Genomic DNA, 18,116 nt, shown 5'->3' with positions numbered 1-18,116 from the left:
CAAGAAGGATAGGAAGAAAAACAGCTGTCTTATACAAAGTCAGACCACTGGCTCATCCAGCTCCATATTGTCTACACTGCCAGGGCCGGCTCTAGGGGAAGGCTGGGTGGTGCCACCAGCCGCGGCAAGAAACGGGGCGGGACGGGGGCACTGGAGCGATCTCTGCACCACGGCGCCAGGACGCCCAACATGCTTAAGGTGGCCCTGTACACTGCCTGGCATCAGCTTCGGGATTTCAGACAAGGTACATTCCCAGCCCTATCTGGAGATGCTGGGGATTGTACCTGTGACCTTCTGCATGCTAAACAGATGTTCCACCACTGAGCTACAGTGCAGGAGAACCTAGGAACACTCAGGTCCTCCTTGTGGGCTTCCTGTAGGCATTTGGTTGGCCGCTGTGAGAGCAGGATGCTGGACCAGGTGGGCCTTTGGCAACATCCAATGAAGCTCTTCTTCTAAAGCCTGTCTCTGTGTTTCAGTTCAAGAAGATTTCATACTACAGCAAGAACAGGGAACTCATGGCCCTCTAGATGCTGTAGGACTCTAGCCCATGAAAGCTTGTGCCGTAATACAATCTGTTAGTCAGAAATCTGTAGTAATAAAATGATCTGCATCCCCTTAAAAGTGGATTGTGAGCAGAAGAAAATGTGTGATAGGAAAGACCTGGGTTCTGGGGTTTGACACTAGCAAGAAGCCAGTTCCCCTGCCTGCCAGCCGGAGAGACTTGATTCCATTCTATGTATTCTGTATACGGTAGTTCCATATGTTTCAGCAGCATGCGTTGCAGGGAGTCGTACTAGATGACCCTCGTGGTCGCTTCCAACTCTACAATTCTATGATTCCATGTGAGCATAACCATTGCAAGACTGTCCTGTAACTCCATTCCACATGCTCCGGAGCTGAGTTTTTACATTAAGAAAAATAGGACGCTTCTGGGCTTAGATAAGTCTTGTTTAGTTGCCCTCCTGTGTGAAAGCCAAAGCACTTTAGGAGAATCTGAAGGACTTCAGCTTTTTGCTGACTGTGTCCCTAATTTACCGCAAGCCTCCAGGGCTATCTTTGCACCATAGGCTAGCTCAGAACCACTAGGAGGCAGATGAGCCTCGAAGCAATCAGACCCTCCACAGGCCTGCAATTTGCTAGCAGCTAACAAGGGGTGTGACTATACAATCCGGAGGAGGGAAACAGCCTTTCACTGTGGTTTCCAGCTCCTCTTCTCCCCCACCCCACGCCTGCTTTCTCAGTTTCCTTTTCGGTCCAAGATGGTCCAAGATACGCTACTATCTGATAGCAGCTGAAGATGGGCCAGCCCTCAAGCAGAGCAAGGCATCCAGGAAGCACCCAACAAGTCCTCACTCTCATCACCACATGGTTGGGTGTGCATTGGGAACTGGTGTCAACAGGAGCTCTGCCCAGAGAAGGCTGATAAACCTCCAGGTTAGTTTGTGCCTGTCTGGCCCTTGATATTTCACCTTGATTAGGAGGGTGGGTGGGTGGGAGGGAAGGAAGGAAGGAAGAACCCAGACTAGTTGCCAGCCACTGGGCTGCATAACTCAGCTGAATCCATTCACACAAGGTCACAAGTGCATGGAGAGGAACACACAGTAAACCTACCCAGGAGAAAGGATGGATATGTCTATTTTGGTTTCTCATTTTTCCAATCTTAAATTCAGTTCTCCACATTATCACATCGGCTGGCAAGCTGTCTGTCTGTTAGTTTTTAAAAGTCTTCGTGAAAATTCATCAGAATTTTAGTGCAACTTTTTCCTAATATGCAGTTTTGTATACTATACATGCTTTGCAAAGAAATTTTGCCTAATATAATGCATTTTTAAATGCTATTTTCACTGATAGGTGCATTGTTATGCATTTACCCTAGTACAGTATATGCATTGTTATATATCAACTGGCTGGAAAGTGGCGGTGCAAAATTCAGACAGGTGTGAATTTTGAAGGGTGTCTGTGTCTCAGTTCATGCACTTTTGGGGGGGGACTTGAATTGGGCAGCTTCAGTGCCAGATTACCAGATAGGAAGAGTAAGCACCAGCTTTCAGGGGTCCTGCGACAACAGATCAAAATAATATTGATTTGATCTTGAAAGAAAATTATAATCATGCTTTCTTGGTTCAATGTTATCCCACTAGAGTGGGGACCCACAAGATTTCAACTGCCTAACGGCCTCCACAGGGTTTAATCCAGGACTGGGCAGGTTCGCCTTTAAATGCCAATGAAATTTATTCTCCTCACCCAGGAGCGACTCATTCATGCTGGAGCATAGACCTCATTGTTTCCCCATTAGCAATAAAAGATTCTAAGGGTTGCCAAAGGTCTCGATTTTGGGAGTAGCTCTCATATTCCACAGAGGCTCCCTATGCAGTCATGCTATGACTCCACTGACAGAAGCCGAGAGCTGGAAGTGAACAGAGCAATGTCCTTAAGACACACTTGGCTGAGGGTAATTCCCATTGAAACTGAAAGCAAAAAATAATAATCAGAGTTCCTTACAATATTTCGCAAGCAAAATTTGCTTGGTGGGTTAATAATAATAATAATAATAATAATAATAATAATAATAATAATAATAATGTATCATTATTACATGAAAAATGCTGCCCTTAAATGAGACTGGATGTTCCAATAAGAGCCACACATTGCTCACTGTTTGCTGTCTCCCGCTCTCTCCTACAACTCCCATCATTCCTGACCATTGGATGTGTTCAGCATCTGGAGGGCAACAGTTCATTTTTGTTTTTTTGCTAGGGTCATCCCTGTTAGTGATTTGTTTGGAGGTTAATTGGTACAGCTTCTGGGGCCAGCCCTTGCAATCAGATCTGTATAAAAATAAAAGCGTTCCCTGCCTTCTCTCTCAGCTCAGCATGCATCCCATCATTAATCTTCATCATTTCCATTTTTAATAAGCTAATGTCGAACTTATTTCTAAATCCTTCCCCCTCATCCTTCTTTCTCTCATGCTTCTTCCCCTGACTGCTTTAGAATACTCTTGTCTGTTGCATGCAGCTGCTGACTGACATATTAATAAGGCTTGGGCACTGTGCTAATTATTATTAATACTTACTATAACTGAGCACATCTACTGGCAGATTAGCATGTTGATCCCATTCACAAAATGATTTCTGCTGAATCATGCCCAGCAAAATATCAGGCAGGAAATCTTTCACACGGTAATTCCCAGACCATGTGTGAAGCTCAACAACAGACACAAATTACTGCTGATATATTGCAGGAAATGAAATGCCCCTATGAGCTCCAAAATGCCCACCAACAGAAGAGGCTGCTTATTGCTTCTCTAGATGATTCACTGCTCTGAATCTTGCCTCTAGTCAAGCAGATCGATGGCTCACATAGGGGCCTAAGGCTTAATAATTGTTGTTATCACTAAATAGACAGTGCAATTGGGATGCAAGCCTTTCCCACTTCCATTGCTGAAGCTCTGTCATTATTTGAAGAAAAGACACTTTGCATATGTTCTCAGTAATATATATTCTCAGTTATAGATACCAGTACATATAGACCCATGCTTCAGTATCAGAAGCGTGGGGGGGAGGCTCCATGCCTATAGATATTAGGCAGATGCCTTTGCTGTACTGTTTTCGGTGCCAGCTAAAAGTGTTTTTGTTTAAGCAAACCTACCTAGACATGTAAATCTGACATGTATTTTAATGCAGTATGTAATTTTATTTTAAAGTGTATATATATATTTTAAAAATACTAGTATTGTGTTGAATGTTTTTAACATCTTATTTCATTGGCAATTTTAACATATATCTTATATTTTACCGTATGTAAAGCATTTAGATGTTTCGAGGATTAAGCGGTATGGAAATTCTCTTCACAAAATCTAACCGATGAGGCAAAATTCAACCCACACACATGAAAGAAAGAAATGTGTATGGGTTGAATTTTCCCCACAGCACCTCTGGTTCACTCTCACACACAGTCCTCATCTGGACATAACTCTATGCCAAAGTGTGAATGGGCAATGAGAATGCTTTGCTCCTCCCCTGATGTTTTTCTCCTGCACTGTGCTGAGCTGTGAACAGACCATGAGCTTGGATGACGCACTAAGCCAAACCATGGCTGAATAGCAAAATCTCATCTCCATGACCACTAAACCATGGTTTGGCTTAGTGTTGCGTGTGAACCAGGCCACAGAGGAAGTAAATCTTTTGGGGTGCAAAAATTTATCTAATTTCAATTGGGAGGAAGGGAAGTGTTATTGAGCTGATAGACATTTGGCAAATGCAACTTTGATAGCATAACATAACAGATTAACCCTTTGTGCAGGCTATCATTGCATGGGTAGGCTTCTCTTTGCTTCTTAAGCTGGTTGCTCTGAAAGCCCCTTAAAACCACCCCTGTCAAATGATCCTTTCCTCATTTTGTTCCACTTTGTTTTCAGCCTTTCGAGAAAGACGGCAGGGCCTCAGCAAGGATGATTTCCGCTGGCAATTGTGTCACTCGAATAGCTTAATTGACTCTCTTAAACGCAGCCAGATGGTAGGAGTCTCCCTCTAAAAAGCCTGTTGCCTCTTCTTTATGAGTGTCTTAAAATAACACCCCTGGTTCTTTTAGTGGCTCTTGCCTGTAGAGTAGCTGTAACATGAGGTAATGCCACATGTATTTATCCCGGCCTTCAAAAGCTTTGCCAAACAACTTCATGATGGTCTTCCTCCTCAACTGTCTTCCCTAGGCTACATCCACACCATACATTAAAAACTCTGTTGTTGTTGCTGCTGTTGTTGTTCAGCTTACAACAAAAATCCAACTTCTCCCTCAGGCAATAGCACACAAAAAATGCCAAGGTAAGTATTGTTCATCCCGCAAGCTAAGCAATATAAGCACCAAGACATTACCAAATTTAAAAATTGTACAAGCCAGATACAGTCATACCTTGGGTTACGAACGCTGCGGGCTGCGCGTTATCGGGTTGCGGACCGCGCCGAACCCGGACGTACCGAAATGGGTTACTTCCGGGTTTTGGCGCTTGTGCAGAAGCGCAAAATGGCATCACGTGCATGCGCAGAAGTGCCAAATTGTGTCATACCCATGTGCAGACGCAGCGCTTCAGGCCGCGAATGCTGCGGGTTGCAAACGTGCCTCCCGCACGGATCACGTTCGCAACCAGAGGTATGACTGTATTCCAGAATACTGATGGCACAGGCCAGCCAGTCTCTTCCTTATTTGCAAAGGTCATGAAACTCTGCCACTCTGTTGCAAAACAGTCCTTTTTCCTTCCGGTCTCTAGCTGTTCATAAACAATGAGTCAATTTCTCAACCAAAACTCTAGTCTATGCTTTCATATACCACTGTTTCATAGTAAGCCCTTTCATGTCCTCCCAATATCCAGCTATCAGTCTTCACTTGTACCAAGAGGTAGCCAATCAATACGCTAGAAATTTCTGTAAAAACCAAGTCCCAAAATTGACGAACTTTTTTTACAGCTCCACCACATGTGGGTAAAATAACCCACCTCCCCACAAATCCCTGGAAAGAGGGATTCATTGAAAAACCTCTCTGCAAATTGTAGCTCTGTAAGTCGAATAGGGGTCTCATAACAACTCTCAGTATCCTTGGCAAACTATTATTCCCAGGATTCTTTGGAGGAAGCCATGACTGTTAAAGTGGTATAATAGTGCTTTAAATGTATGGTGCAGATGTGAACCCAGTTGCTCCTTAGCACCTAATCTGTGGCTTCCAGGGCCATACCATTAGGCAGAATATGTATGCCTCAGGTAGAAGATTTTGGGTGTCATCTTGGGTATCAAGTTGTTAATTATTGAATTTATTGAATTTATGATTGTTGCATTTTTCCTGCCAAGGAGGAATGTTTGTGGGATTTATCTGCCTCAGGTGTCAAAATAAATTGACCAGCCATGGGTACTATGCCCCATGACCTGAGGTGGAAGGTTACTGCACTGCCATAGGCAACGAACTATCTTGAGTCATCCCTACCACCTGCAGTGCTCAGAGTTGGGAAATGATTTCATCTCCTAAGACAACAGCTTAACTTTTAAGATTCCATGATCTTATGGCTGGACAGTCTCTGAGCATTTCCCAAAAGGATATGTCACGAGCCAAATAAAAATGTCTCTTGGCATTTAGGTTTGAAAGGTGGTCAAAAGGACCATGGAGTTCACAAGAGATTTCAGGGCTGTGGGTCTCAGTGAATGAAGTCTTTCTCTTACTCATTTTCTAACAGAAGCCTAACTGCAAAACACTTGGGGGCTCTTTGTAAAGATTGCTAACATTTGACATGAATTCTGAGTCACACTGGGAATTTTGGACAAGCTTACCCTTCCTTGGTTGCCTGGTCCAACTGGTTTAAAATATTTCTTCACTTAAAAAATATATATCCGGTTTTAATTCTGTTACCAGATCTGCTTACGTGTCTATAGATCTGCACCCTTCGACAGAAATATCACTTTTAGGGATCTTTACTGGAAATTATCAGACAAGACAAATGTTATTGCAACAGACATGATTACTTTTTTTTTAATTAAAAAAAGACCAGTCTTGTCTTGCTTATTTGGGGGAATGAACAAGAACTATCAAATGCCACGCCAGTCTAAATTAATGTCACTGTTTACTACTTATTTATATCTAGGGGTAACTAATCCCAGTTCAGAGGTAGCGAGTCTAGGGAACTATAAGGAAGGAAGGGGGTGGGATGCTAATAATTACCTGTCCTGAGGAAGGGAGAATTAAGAGCATTGGCTTCCACCATGATCTGCAGGGGCACAATCATGGCCAAGTCCAGGGTTTCTGCCAAAGGCTAAATGTTAATTATTTAGTGGCCAGCCCAGCTGGCTATTCTGCACCTTTGCCATAAACTTTTTTTGATGAATTCAATGTATGGGATGTTTTAGTCCTGCCTTTGAATGTGCTTTTCGTTTTCACTGTGCTTTAGTTCTGTGTTGGCTTTAATGTATGTGCTATTTTGGGGGGAAGTCGCTCTGAGTTACATTTTTTTTGGGGGGAGTGACAAATAAAGCCAATAAATAATACAATAATAATATCAGAATTTTTGCCCTGTTGTCACAGCAACAACTATGTTGTTGTTGTTGTTTTAAAAAATAGATTTAGTATACGTAATTGTGCTGCATAAGACACACTTAAACAAGATGTGGTTACTAATTGTTATGCTGAATTATTGCTTTGTTTTATTTATTTGGAAGGACTCCTCAGTATCAGGATTGATTTTTAATAACTAAATATGACAGTGAAATCTTTCTTCTTCTTCGGCGATCACTCATAGCTGAGTAGGATTGTCTTCCATAAACACGGTTTTAAAAGTGAGTCTGTATGTGACTGTGGAGGCCAATTCTGGATCCACACATCCTTCCACAATGGGGACATAGGTTTCCGGGCAGGAGTTGATCATGGTGAGGGTTTGCCAAGCGTGCCTTCCTCTTAGCACGTTTCTCCCTTTCATTCAAAGTCCATGACACCTTTGGTAAAAGCTGTTCTCCAATTGGAGCATTCACAGGCCAGTGTTTCCCGATTGTTGGTGTTTATCCTACATTTTTTTTAGATTTGCCTTGAGAGAGTCTTTGAACCTCTTTTGCTGACCACCAGCATTACGCTTACCATTTGTAAGTTCAGAATAGAGTAGCTGCTTTGGAAGAATGATAATCAGGCCACAGTGGTTTGAAAGTGAAATGTAGTTTGCCAAGCTAACCTGGTTTTGCTGAACAATAACATGGGGTGTTTTCTCATTTCCATTAGGAAGTCAATGTCGGAAGGCACAGAGGATAGGGGAATCCTCACCAGAGACACAGAAACTATGGCACAAAATCTCATCATCTGGCTCTCAAGGCCCCTGTCAGCCTTCATTGTTTTGGCCAACATCTTCCTCATCCTTGGGATCCTCTTCAACCGTAGACTCCGCACCACCACCAACTGGTTCTTCCTGAGCCTACTCTTTGCTGATCTTCTGGCCGGCTTATTCCTTCCCAATATTCCTGAGCTGTCCATGACGAAGGATTTAAACTACCACCTCTGCTTCTTCAACTATGTGGCGCCTAACTTCATCTTCCTTGCTTTCTTAGCCAACCTGCTGGTGGTGCACTATGCTAAGTATGTGTTCATCATCCATTCACTGCACTATCACCGGTCCTGGGTGTATCGCTGGCCTGGTCTTTACATATTCGTAGCCTGGACAGCTCCTTTGACCTTTGCATGCCTCCCACTGGCTTGGAACAAGTGGCAGCCCCATGCCAACTGTTCCTTTGGTCTGGTCTTCCCCATTCCTTACCTCTATCTAGAGACCTATGGCTTCCTCATTCCATCCATCCTTGCCATGGGCTTCATGTGCATCCAGGTGCTGTGCACATCCCGAAGGCAGCTTAAGGACATCACAAGACTCCTTCATTCAGTGAACCAAGGCCAGCCCCCTTCAGAGCTGGAGCAGCAGCTGGAACTGAGGAATGCTAAGAAGATCGCGAGTGTCTCCTTCATCTTCATGGTCTGCTGGGTGCCCTATATTGTTTGCCTGAATATCTCACTGCTGTCTATAGATCATAACATCCACCCTCTCATTATTCCTATCGTTACCTGCATAGGCACCAGCAGCGCAGCAGCACTGCCAGTCATCCTCAGCCTTGGCAACAGACAGTACACACAATTTTGGACAGACATGGCCACCAAATGCTGTGGGGGCTGCTGCCAAAGACAGGGGTGCAAGGAAAGGAAAGCCAAACCAAAGGCCCGCTTGCCACAGGGTCGTCATTGCCCTGCAGAGGCAGACCTCAATGGGGCACCAGGCTGATACCTTCAGAGGTAGCAAATCATCACTAGAAGCTAGCAAAAACACGTTCTGAGTAAGATTGTATATCTAGACCAGGCATCCCCAAACTGCGGCCCTCCAGATGTTTTGGCCTACAACTCCCATGATCCCTAGCTAACAGGACCAGTGGTCAGGGATGATGGGAATTGTAGTCCAAAACATCTGGGGGGGGGCGAAGTTTGGGGATGCCTGATCTAGACAAATCTTGGAAATGGGCCCTGGTAATAATCAATAAGTCACCCTGTGCTCCTGTTGACTAGAGGAAAGAAAGTTACTTTTCTGTCCCTGTTTGGATTCTCTGACTGGACTGGGAATTTTCCATAAATAATAATCGCTTTTGTGTTGGTTGGTCATTCATCAAGTCTGCCACCCTAATATCAGATAGATTGGCTTGTTCCATCAAGAGTGTTTCTAGCTTCCTTACAGTATCTGTATTTGGTCTGTACCCCTTATGAGATAGCTGCTCCCCACCCCATCCTGCCCATCGGCAGAGGAGAAAGAGGTGGGTACCACTTGGAGAATAATGCAGCAAATATTTCTGCCTCACAGGTAGCCACATTTATGAAGACAATATATCACTAGCTTTCAAACTGCACCACACCTGGAGAACTATATCCAGTTCTTCATTAGGATGCTTTAATGATGATTATGACGATAGTTGCAATTAATGAAAATTAAGGTTTTTTGAATACTTCATTGCAAAGCCTTACTGAGTTCAAAATAGTTTTTTTGTTACTGTGTTTTCTCAATTAACACAGCCTAAAATTACAGCGAGGAGTATTTTTTGAGGTTAAATGGGGGTCTTCATAGTCAAAAAGGCTGGGAACCACTGGGTTATACCTTTGGGATTTTTCTACTGACTTGCCATGATTTACTTTATATGTTTTTGAATATGGGTTATCACATTAAAGATGGCTGATTAAACTGCATTTATACTATTTATTTTAAAATATTTTTATAATGTACTTCATTTAAAACAAAATTCCAAGGCCGTGTACAGTATTAATATAAAACCTTTCGATAAAATTACATCAAAATAAGATGCAGTATGCAAATACAGTAGGCAGAGAAATAGCTACAATTGAGAAAATGCCTGGTTGAATAGATATGTTCTTAACACATGGCAAAATCACATTACTGTAGGTGCTTGCCATATTTCAGAGAGGCGGCTTTCCCACAAAGCAGGCACCACCACAGCCAAGGCAGTACGCTGGGTTACCGCAAGGTGGATTAATGCAGTTAATGGCCCAGCCAGGAAGTCCTCCTTTGAAGATCTAATTGAATGGGCAGGTTCATTTAGAAGAAGTGTTTTTTCCCAGGTTACCAGCTCCCAAGTTGGTTGTAGCTTTATATGTCAACAGAGGAACACTGACTTGGGGCCCGATTGGCATGCAGCAAGAAGCTTCAGTTAGCAACCTAACCACTGTATTCTCATACCCTCCAACATCTACGGTATCCAATGAAAATAGGGGTGCCCTAAGGAAAAGTGGGACATTCCAGGATCAAATCAAAAACCAGGATGGCTTCTGTAAATCCAGGACTGTCCTTGGAAAATAGGGATGATGATGACGATTTATTATCTATACCCCACCCAACCAGCTGGGTTTCCTTAGCCACTCTGGGCAGCTCCCAACAGATGAAAAACAGAAAAAAACTTCAAACATTAAAAACTTCGCTAAACAAGGTTGCCTTCAGATGTCTTCTAAAAGTCAGATGGATGTTTATTTCCTTGACATCTGATGGGAGGGCGTTCCACAGGACGCGAGCCGCCACTAAGAAGGCCCTCTGCCTGGTTCCCTCTTAACCTCACATCTCTCAGTGAGGGAACCACCAGAAGGCCCTCAGAGCTGGACCTCAGTGTCTGGGCTGAACAATGGGGGTGGAGACGCTCCTTCATGTATACTGGGCCAGGGCACTTCAGGGACACTTGGAGGGGCTGCATTCTGCACCTGTTGCAGCTTCCAAACCAGCTCTAGGAGCTGCCCCAAAGAGTCCATTACAGTAATCCATTCTTGAGGCTGTCAGTGCACAGGTCACTGTGGCTAACCTATCCTTATCCAGGAACGGTTGTAGCTGGCATACCACAGGAACCTGGTAAATCTGTATATATAATTAGATCACAAACCATGATACTATCCTACTTGGGCACCATGTTGACAGAACAAATAGAGTCCGGTGGTGCTTCTTCTCTCACCACATCCCAGGGAGTTCACCCTACCAATGTTTGCTGACCGCCAAGTGGGCTGTATCGATAGCAGCATCTGCCACTATGTTTGCTCGAAAGAGGATTAGCTAGCCATTCCACCCTCACAGATGGGGTTTGATGGCTCACGATCATACCCTGCTCTCCGCAATGTGATGGATGAGAGCTCGTAAATATTCCATTAGGAAGCACACTGTCCCCAGGAAAGGGGCAGCAGTCACACCCTGTGATGCAAAATGTTCAAGTTAATCTCTCACAGCTTCCTGAAACGCTCCAAGGGCATGGTTGTGCCACTGAAACACAGCAGCTCATCCATCAGCCTGGGATTTCAATCAGAAGGGACTGGAGGCTGCAACACGAAAAGGGCAGCCGGTCAAGCAGATGTAACGCAAGCGACAGCGACTGCAGATATGTGTAAATTGAAGTTGCAACAGCTTTGCCTGATCACGCTGTGATAAACTGCGGCTCCCTGCAGCATGCCAGGAGCAACTGTCATCTGTATTAAATGAGAACAGTCAGTACGGGCAGAAGGCTTGCAAGCACTGCCATTTCTGCAGTTTGACACAGCAGCCCGGACACTTCCAGGAACTCTTGCTGTTTTCTCATAGGATAAATGGCAGCGCGAGGAATTCATCGGTCATGCCCCTGCTCTACCCAGCCCAGCCCAGAGCTCTGCTTTTCGTTGACTTAATACCAAAAAAAGTTCTGCTAAGTTTCAAGTGCGGACAGTCAGAAGAGCTGGTCATCTGGATGCTTCTCTTCCCTGATGACTCTGTGATCTGAAGATGTAGAGAGGGCCGGAATGCTTGAAAAAGAACAGCCCCTACCCTGTGTTTATTATAATATCTGATGCTGTGCTAGCAGCAGCAGCACTTCCTGGAAGAGATCAGAGAAAGGGCAGCACAACACAGGCCTGCCACTCATCTCTGCTGCCACCCCCACAGTCCTCACTCTAGAATACTCTGACCTCTCATTTGCAACAGGAGAAAAATCTATTACCTCCCCTATACTTTAAATCAGGGATGGGGAGCCTGCAGCCTCCTCCAGATGTTACTAGACTCCAGCTCTTTTCATCCCTGGCCATCGGCCATGATGGCTGTGGCTGATGGGAGTTTTGAGTTCAACAACATATGAACGGTCACAGGTTTCTCAGCCCCACTTTAAATTCCAAGATTCAGGAAGCTTGGAAAGGGAAGCAAAACTGAGCTTTATCAGCATTAATTGCAGCCATTCAGAGATCCTGCCTGTGTGTCCCATATGGTACTTCCCGTTTCCTTAATAATAAACTGGGTAGGAATCTTGGAACAACTTAATGATGAAAAGGTGGGGGAAACTGTCAGAACACTTCTGCAGGGGCCATAACATACTATACCATGCACAAGCTAAGCAAGCCAAGCTTCAAAATACAACCGTTTCAGCAGAGAGCATCCAAAGCTGGTCACACTTAAGCAAAAAGCTACATTTTCCAATGCCTAGGAAAGAGGAGAGAGGCCAACGCTCAGTGGTACAGCACATGCTTCTTATTCAGAAGTCTCAGCTGCCTATTGGAACAAGCAATGCTAATCCCGAAAGACAAACAGGCTGATCTAGTATGAAAAAGCTTCCTATGATCGCTAGCTAGAAGGTCCACTAAAAGCAAAACAATCCCTCCTTAGAATCTCCAGATGGCGGTTGCCCCATCTTGTCACTTTAAGGGACATAGCATATTGCATACCTTACCCATGTTGTATTTCCCCGGCGCGCGCACACACCAATGATTTTGGGGTGCAGCGTTGACCACTGAGCTTGACAATCACTTGTAAGGGTTGTTCTTAATAACTTAACCAACGTACAATATTTGCTAGGTTCCACAAAAAGCTCTTTTCTGAGACCTCTGGTAATTTAAGCTACTGCATTACATGTATTTCTCTGAACTTGTGGTTCTGTGGAAGAGAAACCCCGCTTTCTAGCACACACTTTGTGTGCACTCTGGTCTTTCCACATTGCTGCCACTGAAAGCTGAGGTAGGAGGAGTCTTTTGACTAATTTCAATACAGAAAGGCAGCCTGCTAGTTCAGGAATCCTCTGGATTCAACCCTTTTACTAACTTTGATGTGGTCTTGCTAGCATCTCTGAACAACAGTGCAATCCTAACCATGTCTGCTCAGAAATGAGCCTCTGGTTAAATCATTTTGCTTGCTTCTCTCAGAGCCCACACCACCATCTGGACATGGAGGGATTGGTGTATGAACTAGATAAGGTCGCACTGGCCCTCCAACGTCATTTGGTAACTATTTAAGTTCATCTCAGTTCTGGACTGCTAGATAAAGGCCAACATTTTCCCAAGAGAATCACTGTTTACATTTGCAAAAAGCATATCTAGGAAGAAAATCTGTGGCTTACATTCCCAGAAACAGATATCATTGCATGATATTCATGTACTGTACTGGGAAACAAAACCAATCAGTTTATTTTAAGACAGACTCAGGCATTACATATTCCAGAGGAGCCTAACATGTAGTCCTGCAGATGTTGAACTACAACTCCCATCATTCTTGACTACTGGCTGAAGCTGATAGGAGTTGGGTGGGAGCCCAACAATTTAACTGGGAACCCAATAATTCCCAATTGGAGGCCATCATATTGGAAAGACTGATATACACTTAGTATCATCAGTAAAAAGTAACAGAACTGGATGTTCCATTCTTCATTAGGCACAAAATATACTTCCATGTAAGTATTTCCTCCATACAGTAATAGGCATACTCTCAGTGGCAGACCCCTGGTGACAGAAAGATGCTCAGAGGAGTGGCTAACCTGTGGCTCTGCAGATTCTGTTGTGCTCAAGCTGACATCAGTACCAGTCAGGAACGATGAGAACTGTAGTACAGGCAAGTCCCTATTTGCACAGGGGTTGTGTTCTGGGTCTATGCACACATCAGTGGTCACATGAAAGTCCATTCCACCCCCTTCTGGTGCCAAAAGCAACACACGTGTCGGTTGCGCATCAATTGAACATGCACAAAATGGTCATCACCTCTATGACAACATCTGGAGGGTCACATGCTCTAGATCTGTTACATCTTCCTGGTGTTTTAATCTTGCTGTTGCACATGTGGTCTTTTTCCATGTCTCTTCTGCCATGAGAGTGACACTCTCTCATCCACAACAACAGACCCATTAAGGCTTATTAAGGATAACCAGAGAACCAGGAACGTGTCGGTTCAGTTTACAAAATAGATCTATTCTGAGTCGGGCTGTCTAGCTCCAGAAAAAGTGGTGAAAAGGGGTGATCACCCTAGGCGACAAGGAATGGCATGCAGGTGAACACATGTAGAAAAACGATTGTGCTGGTGGAGTAGAGCATGTCATTTTAGGGGGTGGAATTTAATTTTTGCAAATTTCTTCAGAGGTCTTAAAAATACATTTTGGGGCATGAGGAATTCAAATCTGCTATTATTATTTTTTTCTTGGACAACATTTAGCTTGGTAAATCTACATTTGATTAAAAAGCACAAAAACTGCTCTCAGAAAAGCAAAGAATTTTAATTTTACCTTCTGAAAATGATAAGTAATAACAATAATATTTATATAAAACTTACAAGTACTTGGCAATCATTTCTAATGATTTCTATGCAATTTTACACATTTTACCTTTTAAGCAAAACTAAATGATATTAATTTAACCAAAATATCTTTGGAATTCCCAAGTTACGTTGCAACTTTTTAGCAAATTCCTCACTTTTGGAATTTGAAAGTTGAAAAATTCAACAATCCCTACTACAGGGGGTGGGGGTGGGGGAGGACAGAGAACATCTTCCTTCCTCAGATCACCTTAGAAACCAAGTAGGGTGCCGGCAGATGGAAGCCCCCCCCCCGCCGCCATGCACTGAACCAGGTGCAAGGGGAACAGCCCCAGCAGGCTAACAAACATTTCTGCAACTTTTGTGGGCTTGTTGACAAGGCTGATTTAAGTCAAGAATATCGAGAGCTCATGGTCTGCATTCCTCAGACCAGGAGGCGCAGAACGGTAGTCACTGTGTGGGATGGTTCATTGCTGAAGCCGGCTTGAACTTTTAAGAAAACATACAGAGCAATGGTGTGGCTCTTCATGTTTAGTCCTAGTGTAGGACGTTGCTTCATGGAAACAAAAGCAAATCATGCTAGCCTGACTGCTGGGGGAACAAATGTTTCTGAGCATTTGGTAACAAAATGAACCTTGCTTTGTGAACAGGCAAATTTCAAAATTTGCCAGGCAAACCAATCATGATTAAAGGCATTGCTATACACACAAAACATATTTGCATGGAAAGAAAAGAAGTGTTGTTGGGTGGTTGCCTATGCAACAGGCTTTGCCCTCTTCATGACTGTTCTAAGCAGCAGTGCGTGCATCAAAAAATAAAAGAACCACAGCAGGTGATGCAACCCAATTACAAAAAGTCATTTTCTATACTTTTTTCAATAGTTGACTGTTGGAATTCTTACCACCACCTGCACACACATACACACTTTGGGCAGGGCAGATCCACACTATACATTTTAAAACATATTCAACGGACATCTGAAGTGCACAACTTTCCCCAAACAATCCTGGTAATTAAGAGTTTCCTCCTCACAGAGCACCCTTAACAAACGACAGTTCCCAGGATTCCTTGCTGGAGATCACATGCTTTGAAATCCAACCATGCCACCATTCTGCTCACAGATTAGCTTTTAATTCGGTGAAGACATCCACTGAAGTAAAGGAGAATCCATTTCCCCCCCTCTTCCCCTGCAAACCATTTTGGAGGGTCCCCACCACCACCACTGTAATAGCCTTTGGGACTGCAGTGAGAAAAAACCAAAAACCACATCTCTTTTCTTAAGTTATCAGAAGTGCCTGATGGATCAAAAGCCATTTCACAAGTGCAAAGGCACAAGTGGATTTTACTCCTATTTCCCAGTCCACTTCTAAACACAAGGGACACCTCTATAGCACTCAAATCAGAAACCAATGGCCTCCTACTGGTGGGACAGGCTAATTCATCTGTCCCAGGATATCCTAAACAGATACTTGACATTTTGTTTAAAATACTAGCATGTCTTTCCAGCTCCTGTCGCACTTTATTTAGTCAGTAGCTACGGAGACAATACAGAGCTATATCAGTCAACAGTCTGCTGCAGTATAAGATAGCTTTCTATGTTCAACTTCTACATTACCCTGGGTTAGGACCCTCCAACTGGTCCTCTGAACAAGACTTTTATGGCGACAATACACACACACACACACACACACACACACACACACACACACAATGAGCAGCAACTCTGGGAAGCAGAGAACATGCTAGTGACAATCTTCTAAAGGCCCATGATTGGCGAAGACTGACTTCAAAGAAGCCTCTTGAGCTGTTAGTGGCTGTGGGGCAGGTACAGTTAGCACAGGCAGCGAAAACTGCATCCCATGAACTTCCTCCTGTTACTGTTTCTCATAAGAGACACCGCATCCCCTCTCACATACATTTTCTGTTCCCGCCTCCCTCAGCGTAGGGCAGCACTTTCAACAACTAGCTGGCAAAAACGCAACGTGCGGTGGAGCATTCTTCTTCCCCACCCTCCCCCTCTTCTGACACTGCGCTAGCCCTGGAAGAGAGGGAGCCCCCAACTCCTTCCAAGGTCACCACAGCGTAAGATACCTCAAATAGTAAGATGTCTAGAATAGTTGTACTCCATTTGCACGCATCTGGCTGATACTGGGGTCTGATCTGTTATGCAGTAGAGGTTACTGAGTAAACCAAGGAACCATTGACCACTTCTCAACAGAACCCCCAACTCAGCTCTCTTTGCTGAGACCAGGGAACTAGCTGGCGGAGGAACAAGGGATGCCTCCATGTGTTCATTCATTCCCCCTTTCCAGTTTTTCAGGAACGTAAGCACACATTTTTATTTTTATTTAATGACCATTGGTTTGGGAGTAGACAACAGTCAACAGACTCACTGTTTGACCATGGACAAATAGGTCCCCAAACGATGTCCTTGCGAAAATGAAAGCCTTTCTTTTTCATTTGTTCTTTTTTTATTGCATCACGGTGTCATCTAATATAGCAGAGGTTAGAGGGATCGTTCGAACAAATTGTGTATTTGTTGCTGGAGAGATCCATTGCCCAACTCCCAGGCTGATCTATTCAACCAACCATAAGATGATGTTTCCAAGACAATGTGTGAGTATCAGAACTCTGGCTAAAACTGATCCCTCCCTGCTAAGCCACATGATTTGCTCACCCAGACCAAGGGCAAAGGTTTCAAACAGGGGAGGTGGGAGGACATATTTCCTTGTCATTTCAGCTTATGCAGAGGCAGATGGAAGCCAATGCATTTGATTACTAGGATTTTTGCACACTCCTTCGCAAGTTATACAAGGGGGAGCCATACCAGAAAAAATGCAGAAAAAGGCACGGCACACCTCTCCCACCACAGTCATGCAGATGATCTATCCCCCAGACCAGACACAGTGTGTTTGCACACCTTTGTAGCTCTTCAGTAGGCAGGGGGAATAATTAAAAGCTTCTCATCCAAAACTCCAAAAAACTAGCCCTTGGACAGTCAGGGGATAGGGTGGCAAAGCCTCCCCTTCCCAAAAACATTAGATGCCCTCTTAGACGGGATGACAACCATCCTGCCCACCCCACCACAGTCGCACTGGTGTGGCCACTTGCATCCACACAGAACTGCTTCTTCACAGTGCCAATCACTGCTCAAACGGAGCCCTGTTAGCGGTCAGGGCGCTGCACACAGAAGACCTTGGCCTGATGGTCGCCAGAAGTGGTAACCACAATGGAAGCATCTCTGCAAGGAAGAAGCAACAAGAGAAAAAGGTTTACCCCCAACAACTATTACTAATCAATGTCAGTGCAAGTTTCGACGGCCGAAGCCTACCCTGGTTTTACTCAGGAGCAAGTCCTGTTCATCTCAGTGAGGCTTAATCCCCAGCAAGCAAACGAAAACCAACCAGTATCGCTATTTCACTTGCCTTCACAACTCCCGGGTGGGGCAGATACCAGCAAGTCCCATTTTACATATAACAAAGGAAAGCAGGGAAAGCCAAAGTGCCCAAGGTTACCTAGGGATGAACCCTTTTTCCAAGTCCAT

General features: G+C 44.2%; 2 protein-coding genes across 2 annotated transcripts in view; one reads left to right on the top strand and one right to left on the bottom strand.

The window, feature by feature from the left end:
• The first annotated feature begins 1,278 nt into the window (after positions 1 to 1,278).
• On the top strand, positions 1,279 to 9,735 carry GPBAR1 (G protein-coupled bile acid receptor 1). The gene is made up of 2 exons (XM_035128375.2): positions 1,279 to 1,437; positions 7,747 to 9,735. Exon 2 carries the CDS (start codon positions 7,754 to 7,756, stop codon positions 8,786 to 8,788), a length of 1,035 nt encoding a protein of 344 aa, XP_034984266.2. The 5' UTR covers positions 1,279 to 1,437; positions 7,747 to 7,753; the 3' UTR covers positions 8,789 to 9,735.
• The window catches only part of AAMP (angio associated migratory cell protein), a 23,129-nt gene continuing 14,740 nt past the window's right edge, over positions 9,728 to 18,116 (bottom strand). The window contains exon 11 of the mRNA XM_035127908.2: positions 9,728 to 17,813. Coding sequence (XP_034983799.1) covers positions 17,738 to 17,813 — 76 coding nt within the window. The 3' untranslated portion in view covers positions 9,728 to 17,737. The remainder of the gene's footprint in view (positions 17,814 to 18,116) is intronic.

The sequence above is a fragment of the Zootoca vivipara genome, chromosome 1 (genome assembly GCF_963506605.1).
Source record: "Zootoca vivipara chromosome 1, rZooViv1.1, whole genome shotgun sequence".
Taxonomy (NCBI): domain Eukaryota; kingdom Metazoa; phylum Chordata; class Lepidosauria; order Squamata; family Lacertidae; genus Zootoca; species Zootoca vivipara.
The sequence above is the reverse complement of the archived record's forward strand: the minus strand, read 5'-3'. Positions and strand labels throughout refer to the sequence as shown.

Bases quoted from the DNA above. Each gene is read 5' to 3' on its own strand.
- GPBAR1 (XM_035128375.2), top strand. From the start codon at position 7,754: ATGTCGGAAGGCACAGAGGATAGGGGAATCCTCACCAGAGACACAGAA.